Source organism: Podarcis gaigeae (assembly GCF_964106915.1).
Source record: "Podarcis gaigeae genome assembly, chromosome: 8".
Classification (NCBI taxonomy): Eukaryota; Metazoa; Chordata; class Lepidosauria; order Squamata; family Lacertidae; genus Podarcis; species Podarcis gaigeae.
In genome coordinates, this window is record NC_139684.1 from 43,895,142 (window position 1) to 43,911,997 (window position 16,856).

Here is a 16,856-nt window from a genome sequence, read left to right on the forward strand (position 1 = left end):
TAACAAAATAGCAATATGTGTATATAACAAAAAGAAAACAGAGAAACTACAATGTAATAAAATCCATTGCAATGTAATATAAAGCAGAGCTACAATACAGTATAATAAAACAAGAACACCCCCCCCCCGAAAAGTAACAACAGTTTTTGAAGCACCTTTAGAGTCCGGGGTCCCTTCCTTTTTCATCCTTTTGCCAAGGCGCATCCTGACTGACAGAATCCAACACTCAGCCCACAAACAGATACACATAGAAGCCAAATTCTGCCTTACATATAGAAGCAAAAAAAATATGGTATGTTCCTACTTCCCAGCATCGTTAAGTGCAACTTGAAAGATGCATGGCACCTGAGGAAAATGAGTCTGAATGTCTGCCACCTCCTTTCACATTCCATCTGTGGAGATCAGATGGAGGTTCCCTGGCTTCACTCTCAGCCAAGTTCCCCCTCCCTTTCTCCCCCACCCCTGGGCCAGCCAGCTTTGTTTACCATCTAGCCTGTTAAAAGAGTTCTGGAGAACTTAAAAGCTTGCACACAAGTTTTGTGACATTTTGGTGGTTCTGATAAACGCTATTGCCCAAATATTGCTTTTGACATTTTTCTTATGCTTTTATACCTATGAGATTAGAAGATGTCCCCTCCCTACAACTTTCCCCTTAGAAATTGTTCAGAGTTTCTCGCTTCTCGAAGCTACAGCGGCTGCAACCACGGAAGCACAGGTGATCAGGGCTTGCTCTCATGGCCCAGAGTGTTTTGCTGGCAGACACAGGAAACAGCTGCCAGAGTAGACAAAGTGATACTTGTTTTCTTTCCCCTCATCCCACAGCAAAAGCAGGGTGTGTGCCTGAGCCGGGCCTCCAGCACCAGCCTCACGGTAGAGCACGCTCTGGAGAGTTTCAGCTTCCTCAATGCTTCTGATACAGAAGATTCAGATGATGACGGGTGAGTGAGGATGGGACAGGTTGCTAGGGGACTCAGTGTAGGCTGAGTGGGCATAAGCGGAACCCCAGCATGTTGGGATTCTGATCTGTATGAGAAGTGGGGACAAAGTAATATTCAGTTTTATAGCAAAAAGTGATTGGAGGCTTGCAATGCAAAGGGGCAAAATTAGAAAACTCCTCATCCCAAAATGATGAGGTGTTAACTGAAGAAGGTGTGGCATTCCGGTTCCTGCTGGACTACAGCTGCCATCATCCCAGACCATTGGCCAGAGCAGTTTGGAAACTGGAATGCAAGTACCTTTGGAGGGCACAGGCTTCCCATTCCTGAACAACAGGAGCCTGCAAGCTTTTAACATTCTTGGCTAGCATGTGCCTGCCCTGGAGCTTCCTCACACTACTGAGGTGCCACAATTTTGTCCCAGGTGGTTATCCTGGAAGAGCAGCTGTCTTACAGGAACAAGGAATTCTGGGGAGGTCACCTTCTTCCTCTGTAGCAGCAAAAACAACAAATATACTAAGGCACCTTAAAATACTAACAGGTTTATTATGGCACTAAAGTACACAAAAGTGTTTCTCCCACAACACCCCTTTGTTTAACCATCTTTGATGAGACGACAAACTGCAAATTCTGGCTATCAAATAACACCCTTACTGTAGCTTTAATCAGGTTGACCAGCTTCTGTAGTCTCAAAGAGCCCTATCTTCTCCAGTTGTGGCCTAAAAGTATATTTTCTCTCACACTCTCCAAATCCAGCGTGGGCGGTCAAGTCCTCTGATAGCACTGGTGACCCTTAACATGGTAAAAGCTTCATAGGAGCATTGGAAGGTGCCTCACACAAAGTCGGACCCTTGTTCCAACTTTCTTTGTATTGTCTTTGCTGATTGGCAGCAGTTCTTCAGGAACCTCCTGCGTTCAAGTGCATCACAGCTGAGCTGCAGCCTTTTCCTTCATAATGAACAAACTTCTGTATTCAGGCATAACCGGGAGCATTGTACAGAAAGTCCAATGTGGACGTAGAATGGAAATATATTCAGCTTTTTCAACCTATTCTTTTTTTTTATTTGTATGAATATTACTACTACTTTTTTATTAAAAAAAACCCCACCTTGATTAAAGGTGGGCCAGATAACACTGATTCATTGGCCTGCCAGTTGGCAATGCTCAGCTTAAGTTAGGATGAAGCAGCCTACGGCTGTTGACTCTCCTCCAGTTTATTTGTGTATCCTCTCCCTGTACCAGAACTTGAAGGGAGCTCAGAGGTCTTTATCTCAGGATAGCTGTTTTTTATAAACAGGCCCACAGTTCAGGGATAGTTTGGATTCTTAGTGGCTCCCTTGTCTGGCTGGGGCTCTGTGTTTGCTCCAGGCTAATGTCTCTGCTTGGCACGCTAAGAGACCCAGATGGACTTTTCCCACAGTGCCGATGCAGCTGCCGGAAATGAGCCTGGCCTGACAGGTGAATTCCAGCAGGCTGTGCTGCAACAGTGCCACTCAGCGGCCAGCCCTGGATATTGCCAGCAGGAATCTGTTCTCTTCCAGCCTCTTCTTTCTCTGTAGAAAAGTTGTTGTTGTTTAGTCGTTTAGTCGTGTCTGACTCTTCGTGACCCCATGGACCAGAGAACGCCAGGCACCTCTGTCCTCCACTGCCTCCCGCAGTTTGGTCAAGTGTAGAAAAGTAGACCATTGCAAAAAGGGGAGTGTAAATGTCTTGGAGCACAAAGTGGATAAAAGTGTTCGGGAGTGCTCTGTTGAGACACTGGCAGTCGAAGTTGCAGTGCTCACTCGACTAGATCTGTAACCCAGTTAGGGATATGATAACGGAAGAGGGTTTAAAGTCAATGGATTGATTTGTGTTACTCCATTAAATTTGCATGTTGGGTAAACGTTTGTGAGGCAAGAAGTATATGTTCTCATTTTCAGAAAAAACTTATGCCAGATTAACGGGGAGTTGATTAAAGTTTGTTATATATTTGATTTTGCCGGTTAATTAAATAGATATCACAGTCCTAATTCAGACCTGTTCAGGAGCTTTTTGGTGTTACATGGATGCTGGGACAAGCCAAATCATACTTGCAATGCATTCCAATGTTCAGGGGTTGACAGAGTGAAGAAAGTTGGGCTTGCAAAGGACTGGATCCCTGCTAATATCTTCCCTGCTGGCTCTTTTCACAGGAAGACTAGCAGTGCACAGCCTGCACCCCTGGGCAGGGTACCAGGAACCAGCGAGGCTGTTACTGAAGACACAGCTGGGTGCTTAAGCTCAGAGGGTGGCTCAGAGCCCATGAGCACTGGCAACGAGTTCCTTGACAGGGCCTTGGTCCTACACTTGAACCATTGCAATTGCTTGCTGCTGGTGAGTTCACAGTGAGGTTTCAGTGAATAATTGGCTATGTCTTTCATTGTGCAAGATGATTGTCCTTGCATAAAAATGAAGATCAGGAGGGTTTGCAAGAGCTTTTTTAAAAAAACAAAAACAAAATAAGGAATAAAACCAAATAAAAATACAATACAAATGCACATTTTTTAAAAAAACAACAACACACCCAACAGCCACCCAGAATTAAAACTTTGCAAAGCCATTTGAAGAAACATAAGAAATAGGTGCTAGGCAAAAACTTGAGGAGGGCATTTCATGGTTGGGGCTCCACAATGGAAAAGGCTCTGATAGCCAGCCAGCAGGAACACCTGGAGCAAGGCGCTGTTAGATTAGCTCAGTATATAGGCAGGTTGATACCAAAGGAGGTCCTTCAATAACACTGGTCCCAGGCCTTTTAGGGCTTCCTCATTCAAAACCAAGACTCTGAAATCTAGATGATGATGGTGGAATACAATGCCCATCATTCCGGGCCATTGGCCATGTTGACTTGGGCTGATGGGAGTTGGTACCCAACAACATCTAGAGTTAGTTCCCCACCACTAGAGGGAACCTGAGACTTGGCCCTTACCTTGGAACTCCTCCTCCTCGTCTTTTCTGACCATCCTGTCAGTCGGACATCACTCAAGTTGTTGAGTCCCAGCTTTGATGCCCTTCTGTGTTGTGCTTGTGCATGATACCTAACCGGGGGGGTGGGGGGGAGTAGCTACTTGTACTGTAGCCTTACCTTAAAAGGATTCCCCATATGCCATGCACAGTATGAGCTGAGACTGACCACCTCCACTGAGAATCTTTCCCACTTGTATCTGATTCCTAGAAACTGGGCACTTTTGGGCCCCTCCGCTGCCGGGAAATGTATGCACTCGACAGGCTGGCGAGGGAAGCACAAGTCCTGGAGATGGTCTGCCGCTTAGCAGAGGAGCGAGCCGGGACAGCCAGCTCTGCTGAGGAAGGTAAGGAAAAAAGAGGACAGATGTGGAATGAATCTGGGGTTAGCTACATCAGTGCCGGAACAGGCACTTATTTGCAGGATACAGTGAGTCAACTGTTATTCTACAAAGGGTGTCTGCAAATATACAACCAAGCATGCAGCCAGGCTGTTTGTCTTTCTTCCATAGGGTAAGGTTGGCTTCCTGCTGCCTAGTCTTTGTAAGATACATTTATACCTGCAATAGTTGTTAGTTTTGCCCTTTCTCCCATGCTTTGTTTTTTATATTTAAAAAAGTTTTTTTAAAGCATTGTGTCTGTCTTTATTCAATATAACATTCCCTGAACCCCTTTCTTTAAAAGAACAGTTTTTAAAGAGTTGTAAAACTAAATTGAGAATGGGGAAGGGAGGAGATATTGACCTTACAGCTGCTAGCCAATCAGCGTTGTGGACAGCCATTTTCTGCAGACCTTTGCAACTTGAGCTCATCCTGCAGAGGAATGGGTATAGCTGACCATAAATATGGTGAGTGTACTTTTAGAGCATTGCTGACTGCTGTTTTCAGTGTAAATTTGTATAGGATACTTTGCAGGGGAGGGAAAGAGAGACATTTGTGGAGTTTCTAAGAGTAAGACTGGTTCAGGGGGAAATGTTCCTCCTGGTGTTATTATCATAACCAGAGGTCTAAGCTGTCTATGTCGTCTTTTTCTCCTCTCAGTGCTAGAGTTTTCTTCATGGAAGGAGGGAGTATTGCTCTTCTGGGACAACTGTGCGGTCATGCCTAATCTATACACCTGCCCTGTAGAAAAATTTCTGCAGACACTCAATTCCCAGTATGCGGCACGAATCAACGAACGCCAGCAAGGCCTGGCAGATCCAGGTGGGTGTGACTTGGACACAGGACAGTACTTACTATATCCTTTACTTCTATCTCCACTGCCCCCAATTTCATCTTACGTTCTACAATCTTTTTTATATTCTTTGCAATTCAAGCATGAACCTGCACATTGTGCACCATCTATGCTTTAGCTAGTGATTTGGGAAGGGCAAGGGGCTAATACCTTGACTGCTAGAAGTCCTCCTCAATCCCACGCCGGCTTTGACATTTCACAGTATCATACAGTTGGAAGGTACCTTGGAAGCTATTTAACCCAACCCAAGTTTCATAAAGCAAATTGTTCCACTGTTGCAACGTTTACTTTTAGGAAGTTTCTCCTAGCACTTAACTTAAATGTGTTTTCTTGCAATTTCCACCCATTAGTACTAGTCCTGCTCTCTGGAGCAACAGAAAACAAGCCTGTTCCATCTTCTCTGTCACAGCCCTTCAGATATTTGAAGACGGCTATCACGTCTTCCCCTAAGCACACCTGTGTCTTTCAGGCATTCCTCATTCCACTTGGTTCCCAGCTTTATGTTCCAGCAGGCATGGCTCATGTTTCATGTTGTCAGGGGTCCAGATGCTTGGGATTTTTTAATGAATGAATCTGGGGGTTCCCCGAGTGCTGAATTCTGGGCCAAATATCCATTCCTATGCTTCTTTTATGAGGAAGGTGGGTATGGTTAGAGGACAAGGGTCGTTTGTGATGCCCTAAAATTCACTTTCATAAAGCAGTGACTCCTAGGGAATCTTTGAGCTGTTCTTTGCCTTAGACTTAGTTCAGCATTTTTTGTATCGAGATATGTTAAAGACTGACAGTATAACTGACCCATGATTTGTTTGATGGGGTTGATCTTTGACTATGATTGAACTGTTGAGGGTGGTGGCAAAATGAGTGTAACTCAGAATGAACTCCTCAAAGCTTTATTCATATCCAAAGAGTGAACCCACCCCAGAGCTTGTTCCCAGGGACTGTTCCCAAGTCCCTACCATCCTCCAGCACCATTCAGAAGCCTGGGTGTAGTTGCAAGACCCTTGTCATATGATTGGTGCATCTACCAAGTATTTGGGAGCCACCTTGATGGTGTTTTTTCCCCTGCCACAGTGTGTGTGAAGCTGGTGGAGGAGTTTCTGCAACGCAGACTGCCCAGGCGCCAGGGGAGCTGCCAGGCTGAGCAGATCACTGTTTTCCAATACTGGAGCCACTTTGAGGCTCTGCCTGTCTTGACGCTGGACTCTTACATCATGGAGTTGGCAGAGGAAGGTTTGTTGTGTGATTTGTGAAGATTCATGGAGGGTTCCCAAATGCATGTTGTGATGCCTGATAGCTGCAATATCAAGTGAAGACTTGCACATGTGACCATACCTCTTGGCTCAAATGCCACTTAAAGGGTTCGATCATCACCCTGCCCATCACAAGGATGACATTTTTAGGGGAGGCTATTCCTTCTACCTATTAGAGGCCTGCTTTAAAGCTACATAAAGGGATCTTATTAAAGTGACCCAGGAGTTAATGCCACTCGCTGGCATTGTAATTCCTGCTTGTAGTTCAAGCAGATGCAACTTGCATTTATTGGAAATGTTGCAAATTATGGAATACTTGAAGTTAGCAATGACCAACGTACAAGATGACTGGATATATGTATATTACCATCCATAATATTGTGTTATGTTAAATCATTAATATTAGCAGAGGATGGAGAAATGATGATACTGTACATCTTATTGCTGCATTTAGAACGACTGTTAGTCAAAACTGGAAAAAATAAAGGTTCCATCAATTATAGATTGACTATTATAAATTTGGGTTATAATGTATATGCATGATGGCAGTAATGTTAAAATGCTGTAATGATTTATATATTTGTTTTATGCGTTTATTTACTCGTTAATTTTGGATTGCTTAAATTAAAAAAATTCAGGGTTGTAGCCAACCAGCTTTCACTCAAGAGTAGACCCAGGGGTCTATCTATTTCAGTGAGTCTAAGTGGCACTAACAGTGGATACAATAACCCTTTGTGTCTAGTCTTTAGCTTTCCCAGATGTATTCCTGAAAAGGAGTATGTAAATGAACTTCATAAATAAATAATGATGTAGCTAACCATGGAGCTGGTTCTGCCTTCACACTGTAGTGCTGCTAGCACAGAACCTGAATTCTGATGACCAAGATGTGGTCCTGAAGGCCCTGAAGCGCGTTCCTGAGAGCCGGCTTCGTAAGGATGGGCTGAAAGCCTTAAGCCTGCTTCTTGTCGAAGGAAACAGCAAGGTTGTCGGGGCCGTGTCAGCACAGTTGCGCAACCTTTCAGAGAACCCTGGCTTCCGGGAACGGGTAAATATCAACTGTGCTGGTCCTGTTGTTGGGAGGGGATTTATTGATCAGGAGATAGCCTGGTTTCAAGTGCAGCTACACTAAAGGTAAAGGGTAAAGGGACCTTTGACCGTTAGGTCCATTCGTGGCTGACTCTGGGGTTGCGGTGCTCATCATCTCGCTTTATGGGCCAAGGGAGCTGGCGTACAGCTTCCGGGTCATGTGGCCAGCATGACTAAGCCACTTCTGGCGAGCCAGAGCAGCACACGGAAACGCCGTTTACCTTCCCACTAGAGCGGTACCTATTTATCTACTTGCACTTTGACGCGCTTTTGAACTGCTAGGTTGGCAGGAACAGGGACTGAGCAATGGGAGCGCAGCCCGTCGCGGGGCTTCGAACCGCCGACCTTCTGCTTGGCAAGTCCTAGGCTCTGTGGTTTAACCCACAGTGCACCCGCGTACACTACTGATTGCTAAAGCATGTTGGAAGCAGTTAAACTTTCTTGATTCCTCCTGAAGAACTCTGAGAGTTGCAGTTTCGTGAAGTAGCTGAGAGTGCTTTATTAGTCATTGGTTGCTGATTTCTTAGTTGGGTGTTTTGTTTGTTGGCACCCATCTGTCTCAAGAAACAAAAGGTGTGTGGTGTACAGAAAGGGGGCACAAGCAGGCTGACTGATGTGTCTTTCCCAGGCCCTGGTCTGTTACCTTGAGCAGCTGGAGGATGAAGAGGTGCAAACACGGATTGCAGCCTGTGCAGCTCTGGGCTGCCTTAAGGTGAGGGCTAGATGGAAGCTTTTCTCAAAGGTCTGCTTTTAATATATTTACTAACTGACATTCAGGAGTTTTCTGGATGTAGCTCACCCTCTGTACCTGATCATTTAAAACAAGACTTTGTTGTATGGAAGAGAGGGAAGCCTTCCCAGTGATTGCCCACTACAAGGTTGAGCAACTGTCTGGGCTGCAGTGGGCTTCGATATCCTGTATTTGTGTATTGGTCCTCCACCTTATTTGTAGCTTTGGGTAATAATAATAATAATAATTTATTATTTATACCCCGCCCATCTGGCTGGGCCTCCCCAGCCACTCTGGGCGGCTTCCATAAAAACCAAAAATACAGTAAAATATCACACGTTAAAAACTTCCCTGAACAGGGCTGCCTTAAGATGTCTTCTGAATGTCTTCTGAATGGGTTTTGGGGTTCTGTTTAGAGAAGGAGCTAAAACTTGATAACATCACCTGCTTTTACATTTCCCTCCAATAGGCCAAGGAGAGTATTGAGCAGCTGGTGTACTTGTGCCAAACGGACAAAGAGGCCGTACGAGAGGCAGCCAAACAGAGCCTAATGCTGTGTGGTGAGTGCCTTCCCTTCCCTTGTTTTCAGATATAGTTCTCTCCTGTCTCACCTGGGCAGGGCAGGCAGCTCCCTTTATGACAGTGGTTGACAACCATCAAGGGACACATTCCCTCTGGGGAATCCATTGGGGCTAAAGTCAGCAGTGTGCAGGGCCAGAGCCTGAGGTGGGTGGAGCTACCTTTTTCATTCTTTCTCCCTCCGCCCCCCTCTTGCTACTCAACAGGCCACTCAGAAAGAGACAGATCACTTCTTCCAAAAATATAAACCAGTAGGTTGCAGAGGGCTTTGGAAACCAGGCTAAAGGCTATATGCAGCCCACCCTGCCGGTTGTCCACTCCTGCCTTGTGGCTTGTTGAGGGGTGGGGTCTGGCTCCATGTGGTGCTCACTCTATACTAGATGGCTAGGCTGAACTCCTAGCCTGTTTGGCCATAGATTTATGCTCTTAAATACCCCATATCTATTCCTTGATCTCTTGCTAGTGTCCACAGCATAGGACAGAGCACCCTCTTGGCCCTACCTTGCTGCTCACTTAGTGAGAGTTGATATGAAACATTGAGTGTGGAAAGCACTAAGCAGTTGTTGTTTATCATTTTGTTAGATGGCACTGAGAGAACCATCTGATTGGCTAACTAGACTTCCGGGTCATGACAGCAGCTGCACAGGTTGGGATGTGTTGGCCAGTCCGTTCTTCCCCCTTCCCCCTGTGCTGCATGCTTTATCGGTGTCTCTTGTCCTGGACCCTGTTGGTCTTTATCTTGTCAGGTCTTTTGTCTCAGCTCACTCCTCCTAGTGCGCTTGTGTTCTGGCTGTGTCTTTGTCACTGTTGCAAAGGGAATGGCACACCGGTTGAGGGGCTGTGATCCAATTACATAGGAAGTTGCCTTCTGCCAGGTCAGACTGCTTGTCCATCTTGCCCCAGTATTGTCTATTCTGGAGCGGCAGTGGCTCTCCCGTATCTGGCTGTGGTTTTCCCACCACCTACTTGTTGATCTTTCCACTAGCGATGCCAAGCACTCACCCCTGGGATCTTCTGCATGCAAAGCAAGTTCCACTTTCCTACCCAGACAGGCCTTTTAGATCAGGGGCTTGGCACTGAAAATGCCCCTATTTTTAGGCTTCCTGGTAACAAGAAGCATGTAGTTCATCTCTTCCAAATGAAACCTGCCTTCCCAGCTAAAGGTGTCTTCTGTTTTTAAGAAGCTCGAAACACCTGGAAGATGAAGGGCTTCTCAAAGGCACACTATTTAGGCTCCTCCTGCATTCCATTAGTGATGGGTGACTAACTTCTGAGAGCTGAAAGGGGTTTAACTATAAGGTTAGGATGATGGCCTGTTGGTATCTATGTTGTCAAGAATGACAACATTCTTGTCATAGGGCATATTTCTTTGAATTGCACCCTGGGGCTTTCTACCAATGGTGGGTGTAAAGGCCTCTTGCCCCCATCCCTACATTAGCCAGTTACAAGGCCAAGCACACCCTTCACTGAGCAGCAGGACATCCTTCACAGCATCTCTCGAGAGCTTCTGCCTACACCCTTGGCTTCCCCTACTGTTCATATGCTGCAACTGCAGGCCCCAGATTGGGAAGATAGGTTTCAGGGGGAAGCTTGAACACACACCAACCGTTATCACTAGAAACTAGGAGCCCAGGAGTCAGCACTGGCACAGAGCTGGTTGTATTTGTTATGGAGTGGGGTGAGATCCACAGGATCTGGCATGGCACCCTGTAAATCTTCTAAAATGAAATGGAATCTGGACAATAGTTTTTAATAATTTAAAAGACCCACTAGCAGACCATCAAAGTGCAGCAGGAGGGGATTGCCAGCAGTTGCAATGCCACAAAAACTGTTGATCCAGGTGCCTGATTGGGGGGACCTGTTGCAATCAGGTCCTGCTTGTGGAGCTTCTAATGGGCATCTGGTTGGCCACTGTAAAAACAGGATACTGAGCTACATGAGTCATTGACCTGATCTAGCAGGCTCTTCTTATGTTCCCTTTCAAGTTCTGCTTAAATCAGCATGCCTGTTGCAGAGGGTATTTATTTACAAGTTCTAAAGTACTGCAAACAAGCAAAGATCAGCACAGGTACAAAATGAAGGGCAAATTCAAATAGAATAGTGCAGTCATGCGCCAATTTGAACATGCAGAGGAAGCAGGACAATTGTTAAATGACTGACTGATGGACAGAAAAGGGCACCTGGAAACCAACGGTGTTCAAAAGCTACTAAATGACCTCTTCAGATGTATCAACTGACCATTCCTACAAGGGTAAATTCTTGTCAGCCTCATCAGTCTTCATTGTTTGATTGGGGAATTGGGTTCACATTCAAGAAAATATGAATGGACCATCATCAGCAAACAATATTGACCATACATTAATTTTGGAAGTGTAGTCTTATAGATGGCCACACAGCTGGTTGGATCACCCTAAAGGCAGCCAAGCAATGAAGTTTTATGAAATTGGGTGGGGGAGGGAATCACCCATTTTCAGGCCAGTGTGTTGCTAAGGAAGATGACAGGGAAATTTTATGGTCTGACCATAGGCTGGGGGCAAATAATATCGTAATTAACAGCTGATTGCTTTATCTGCTTGCAGGAGAAGATGGGAAATCTGCTCATCGACGTCTTGAAGAGTCTCTTGACAGTTTGCCCCGAATCTTTGCCCCGGGGAGCATGGCCAGCACTGCGTTCTGAAGGGCGCCACACAAACTGACCAGCCAGATCCTTTTGGGACCGACTTTGCATGCCACAGAACTTCAACCAAGTCACACAGACTGGGGTCAGACTAGTGTGCCATAGACTGGGCAGCTCTTTGCCCCTAAGCGCATGCACACACTGCAGTATTAGCATCACCCACACACTGTCTTATGTGGAGGATGCCTTTTCCTAGACCCAATGGCTGCTTCACTCATGGAACTAACATGAGTACAAGACACTGAGAAATCCGCTTGTTTTTTTCCCTACAGGAGCCCACGGAGCTGAGGGATTGAGTATGGCTCTCTGCCATTTGCCAGGATCAATACGCCACATTTTGGAGAAAAACAACAGCTGAGCATTATGGCCATAGCAGAAAGTCTCAGTTGCTAAAGCCATCTCCCATTTGAGACAAACTTGGAAGAATTTTTGTGTGTTCTTGAAGTCCCACTTAGTGTTCAACTTGTTCTTAGCTTGCCCATGTCCTCCACCCTCTGGGACTGTGAATACTGCAGGAAATTGGGACCAGGTATATTCTGCTACTGAGGAGCTGCAAACTCTTCTCTCGGTTCTGAGAGGTGGAGGGAAAGAAAGTGCACAACAATTACAGGAGGGAGTTTCCCACCTCCCAGTGGAGGAGGAAGAAAGGACTGATTGTTTTTAACAGTGGTGCTGTGGCAGATGGAAGCAACATGGATAGACAAACGCTGCCACTTCTTTGGCTATTTTATTATTTTTATTTACACATTTTTTGGGGGGGAGGGAGGTTGCAGACAAAAGCAAAAAGTCTTTTCTATAAAATCTCTATAATTTTATCTGTATATCTACATAGATATATAAATATATATAATGTAATTATCAAGAGGTTTGGCTAATTTTGACTTTAAGCCTGAAATAAAAAGAAGTTTGAGCAAGTGAGTTGGGTGTACATCATTTTGTGACTGCTGCTGTGGAGTTTCCCTAACCAAACTGGGAAGGAGCGAGGTGTTGTGAAACCTCAAGTGGTCAAAAACACCTTAGGTAACTCAAGTCAACAAAGTACAGCATTGAAGTTTTTCAGTGGTTTTACAGGTGGTGAAATAAAAAGGAAGATGGACTGAGCTTCTTTCCAGAAGTGAAAGGGGAACGCTGAAGACCACAGGCAACAAGTCATCCTTGTCCTTCCTGCAGTACAGAAAATAGAAATGGAAACCATTATTCATTGATTTTCAATATTCATACCCTGCCTTGTTAAATAAGGTTCTCTGAATATTATAGATAGATATAAATCAACACAGCAGCAAAAGCAAGCTGCCAAACTAACAATCTTAAAGATATTAACAGTGCAATCCTACATATTTTAGTCAAAAGTAAGCATTCAAGACAGCTTACACTCATTTAGGTAGGTATAGGATTGTAGTGTAAAACACTAAAAAGTTAACGGGAAGATGAAATTCAAGGAGAGTAATCTGAAAAAGTTCACTGAAATATGTCTTTCCTGCCTATCTGAAAGGAAACAACAAAGGGGGCAGGTGAACCCCCTTGACATGTTATTCCAGATCTGAAAAGGCCCTGTGGTGGTGAGGGAACGTAGAGCAGGGCATCAGAAGACAAAGATGTTAAGACAAGTTTCATATGGAGAAAGGTGATTCTTGAGACAAGCTAGGCTGAGAATTCTTTGGGGATGTCTTCTGAAAACATTAGCTCAATGTGTCTGCAACTTGAATAGAAGCAAAGGTGCTGAACAAGATGCAACATAATTCACATTTTTTTACATTTAAATGCAGGTATGTGCCCCCCTCCCCAGTATGGATCAGAAATATAGGGGGAGGGCAAAGGGCTAAAGCCTCCACATTTCTCCAAGTCATGGGACTTATGTCTGCCATTTACTTTTTTATTTTTAAGTAACACAGTTGTAAACTGTGTGGATAGAATCTCATTTAGTTTGACTGTAAGAAAATAAAAACGTTCCTCCAGTTGTCTGGGAGCACTTGATGCCGCAGTGTTTTTGAATCAATGCCTGAATGAGAGCTGCATATAGGCTGTTAGGTAAGAACAGAAAATGCATTTTGAAAGTGGATAAATACAGGTTAGGTAAATGCGCTTATAAAAATATGCATGTGCCCATGAATTTCCCTGTACCACTTGTGACTCCAAAAAGCTCCTACACCCAGAAACTAGCATAAACATGTCCGACTTACATTAACCTAGAGTCACTGGGCAAAATGAGCTATTTATTGAGGAAAGCCCAAGGGTATATGGATGTAAAGTAAATTAAAACCAAGGTTGTTCCTAAATTAATTCTTCCTTGGCTTGTGACATCAAAATGATGTGTCTTGAGATCCTCAGCTTGAATGAATCCCTTTAGCATAGAGATGTGGAACCCCTGTACTTCCAGAGGTTGCTAGACTATCATAGCAGAGGGCATTTAGCCATCTAACACCTGGAGGGCCACAGTCTCCCTCTCCCTGATGAAGAATACTTCACTCCTGCGAAAGACCCAGCTATTTGCCCTGTATAATTGTTTCGTTGGAGTTTCTTGTTGGCACATCCCTGGGTTTCGTTTCCACATGGGTACTTCACTAAAATGCATTGAAAGTGCCCTAAGCTGCTTCCCTAGCCTGCCACTAAGATGAAATGCATAACTTTTGAATTAGGTCTAGTGTCTGGACTATACCACTTCAGGTGGAAGTTCCTGTGATTGTGTAGAGGTAACTCGCAGCTTATATGAGGGTTTGGTTTCAGGGGTCCACATGCAAATGCAAAATAGTATAAAGCCAGGAACCTCTGGAACTGCTCTCCCCATGACCATCCCTGTCTATAGCAGCCTTGCCCTTGACCTCACTTACTGCCCTCTGGGAAGGATGTGCAAGGCCTAGGGCCCTCATGTAACCTTCCCAGAGCCCAATAAGCAAAATGGAAGGCCAAAAAAAGATCTTTTTGCAGTGTGTTTTCTCTGCTCTCCATTTATTTACCCACTGCCCACATAAAGTTGTGATGTAGGAAAAATCAGTGTAAGCTGCATATGTTCAGCTGTACTTGTACCTGCCTCTCCCATACAAAGAATAAAATACCTTTCGAGAGAGAGAGAGCACACAATCTGCTAACATTGCTACCCTGTTAACTAGGGGATTGTTAAAGTACCCACAGGCCACCTGCAAAGCCTGAGAAAATTCATACAAGGCAAACGATTTCCAACATCTATCATTGCTGCTGTCTGGTTTTCTAGTGGGAAGCATTGAGTCATGCTTCCCATGAGGTCCACCAAGAGTAAAATGGCCACACAGCAAATAGATGTTTGGGGGTTTCTTGGGCAGCAGGTTTATGGAGGATCACTGCCTATGCTCAGCATTACCGGTAAATCCTTCCCTAGCTGTTTTTAGCTGGTGTAAGCAGATGGAAGTGGGGAGGTTTCCCTGAAGCTGTCGTTTGAGAGGAAACTGGAAAGGGCCAGCCCCAGTTAGGGGTGGTCCTATGCATTGTTCATTCTAGTGCCCGCCCCACCCCCGTCAATATGCCCTAGCAGGCATACCTGTTAGTAATGGTTGGCTGAAGCAACAGTGATGCTTTCAGCAATGCTGGATGGCAGGGACTAGCTACCATGTTAATTTCCTTCAATACCTTGTGACAGCACTTTGTCAGGGGTGTTGTGTTGGCCCACAAAAAATAAAGGGGAACTCAGGGCAGGTATCAGTGATGTTGGGACCCTGATGGTTGTCCTGAAACTGGAGATAAAGGGTTGGACCCAGACATAGTCGTCCTCTTTTTGCCAAGAGAGGAAGAAGGTGACAGATGCATAGTGAAAGTCATGAAGCTCACTGGTGACCTTGGGCCAGTCATTGCCTCTCAGCCTAAGCTACCTCACAGGGTTTTTGGGAGGATGAAATGGAGAAGAGTACCACCCTCAGATTCTTGGAACACCACCTTCAGATTCTTGGAAGATAAAGGGGGTATATAAATGTAATTAATAAAAAAAATGTTGATTTCTTCTAGGAGAGAACTGTTCTTTTGTAGAAAACGCTGTTTCCCTTCAAGATGGCATCTTCTGCTGCAAGGCCACAAAAATTACCACAGCTCCAATTAAAGAACTAGGATTAATTAAAGAATAGGGATTAGAGATATATAGAGGATATTTTGTGGTGAGGGGAGGTATATAAATACTATTAAAGTAGAAGAAATGTATTTAAAAACAACCACCAAACATATAGTCGCTACATTCATGTTACATATGCAGCAAGGAACACCCTGAATAACTATAATCCACTGGCTCCATAAGGACAGGTAAGGGGGTTCTAGACAGAGCTACTTCCCATTTTAGAAACCAAGCACCATTTTAAAGTAAAATCTAAACTGCCTGAATGTGGAATGGGACACTAGCAAATCTCTTTAATATGTTTTCTGCTGAATTTCTGGTAATCACTTTCAACTACAAACTGCTCTCCTCTTAGATATTTGAAGAGGGGTGGGAATCCTTCACTAAGAACTGGGATGGGTTGCAGTTAGTTTACCTACATTCCAGGTACGGCAACAAATACTGTATGGACTTTGAAAGGACATCAACCCACCTGTTGTGATCCTTTCCCTAGTTAGGGTCAATTTACCTGATTACTGTGTCTTTCAAGTAAGACAAATGAGATTTGAAAAGCAAACATCCCCATTACTTTTAAAGATTGTAAATCTTTAAAATTTTAAAAGATTTAAAAGACTGTAGATCCCACCACCACCCCGCTCTTTTGGGTATCAGGGCTTTAATGGCTGTGCATCAAATTAAAAAGGACAGTAATATTTCTCACCACAGATATGCATCGAGATACCACTGTACACTGACAGGTGGCAGCTTTGCCTGTTGAATTTCTGCCTACTAAGGGATTGTTAAAGGTTTAATTCTAATATAAAAATAAGTGGCATCTCTATTTTGAGGCAAAGGTGTGCAATCACAAACTGCCTCTGACAAGCTGCAGTTAACTTACATATCCAAGCTCGCCTGTTTTGGTTTTGGACACGTTTGCACCAATTTGCTCCTGATTATACTAACACGACGTCCGTGACACCCCCGCCCGTTGACAGAGATTTTCCCTTCTCGGCAGGTGGCAACAGGGCAAACGTCACCTCAAGAGGGCGCCACACCGCGGAACCAATCCCATTGCCCGCGCTTGCAACGTGCAAGTGCTCTGCACCCTCGGCCCAGGCCGCGCGTGACGTCACAGCGCCACCCGCCCTCACGTCCGCCGCGGCCCTTCTAGGTCCTCTATTTGAAGTTGGCGCCCAGCGGCTCCTCCCATGGTGCTCCGCGCGGCCGCTTCTCCCGCTCCCTCCTCCCTTCGCTCGGCTTCGGCGGCCGCGGCTGCCGGGCTGGCGCAGGCGCACTGTTTGTCTCGGCCGCCATTTTGTGTCCGAGGCGACTG

The 16,856-nt window shown here is 45.0% G+C and overlaps 1 protein-coding gene and 1 long non-coding RNA gene across 20 annotated transcripts in view; one reads left to right on the forward strand and one right to left on the reverse strand.

Annotated features, from left to right (window-relative positions):
* RIPOR1 (RHO family interacting cell polarization regulator 1) overlaps positions 1-12,390 on the forward strand; it is a 97,513-nt gene extending 85,123 nt beyond the window's left edge. For 11 of the 18 annotated variants that reach the window (XM_083752228.1, XM_083752226.1, XM_083752214.1 and 8 more), the window contains 9 exons: positions 823-938; positions 3,110-3,290; positions 4,129-4,264; positions 4,958-5,119; positions 6,222-6,380; positions 7,249-7,445; positions 8,115-8,198; positions 8,686-8,776; positions 11,375-12,390. In XM_083752228.1, coding sequence (XP_083608354.1) covers positions 823-938; positions 3,110-3,290; positions 4,129-4,264; positions 4,958-5,119; positions 6,222-6,380; positions 7,249-7,445; positions 8,115-8,198; positions 8,686-8,776; positions 11,375-11,472 — 1,224 coding nt within the window. In that variant the 3' untranslated portion in view covers positions 11,473-12,390. Of the gene's footprint in view, positions 1-822; positions 939-3,109; positions 3,291-4,128; positions 4,265-4,957; positions 5,120-6,221; positions 6,381-7,248; positions 7,446-8,114; positions 8,199-8,685; positions 8,777-9,377; positions 9,442-11,374 lie in introns of all 18 variants that reach the window. The other 7 variants (XM_083752219.1, XM_083752217.1, XM_083752225.1 and 4 more) reach the window with 1 other exon arrangement.
* On the reverse strand, positions 12,229-16,604 carry LOC310850651. 2 transcript variants are annotated; one of them, XR_014567403.1, is made up of 2 exons: positions 16,422-16,604; positions 12,229-12,636 (listed from the first exon to the last, which is right to left on the reverse strand). It is a non-coding gene; the product is annotated as an uncharacterized lncRNA (long non-coding RNA). The 2 variants fall into 2 exon arrangements; XR_014567404.1 differs by lacking the exon at positions 16,422-16,604 and adding an exon at positions 14,984-16,415.
* Positions 16,605-16,856: the final 252 nt, after the last annotated feature.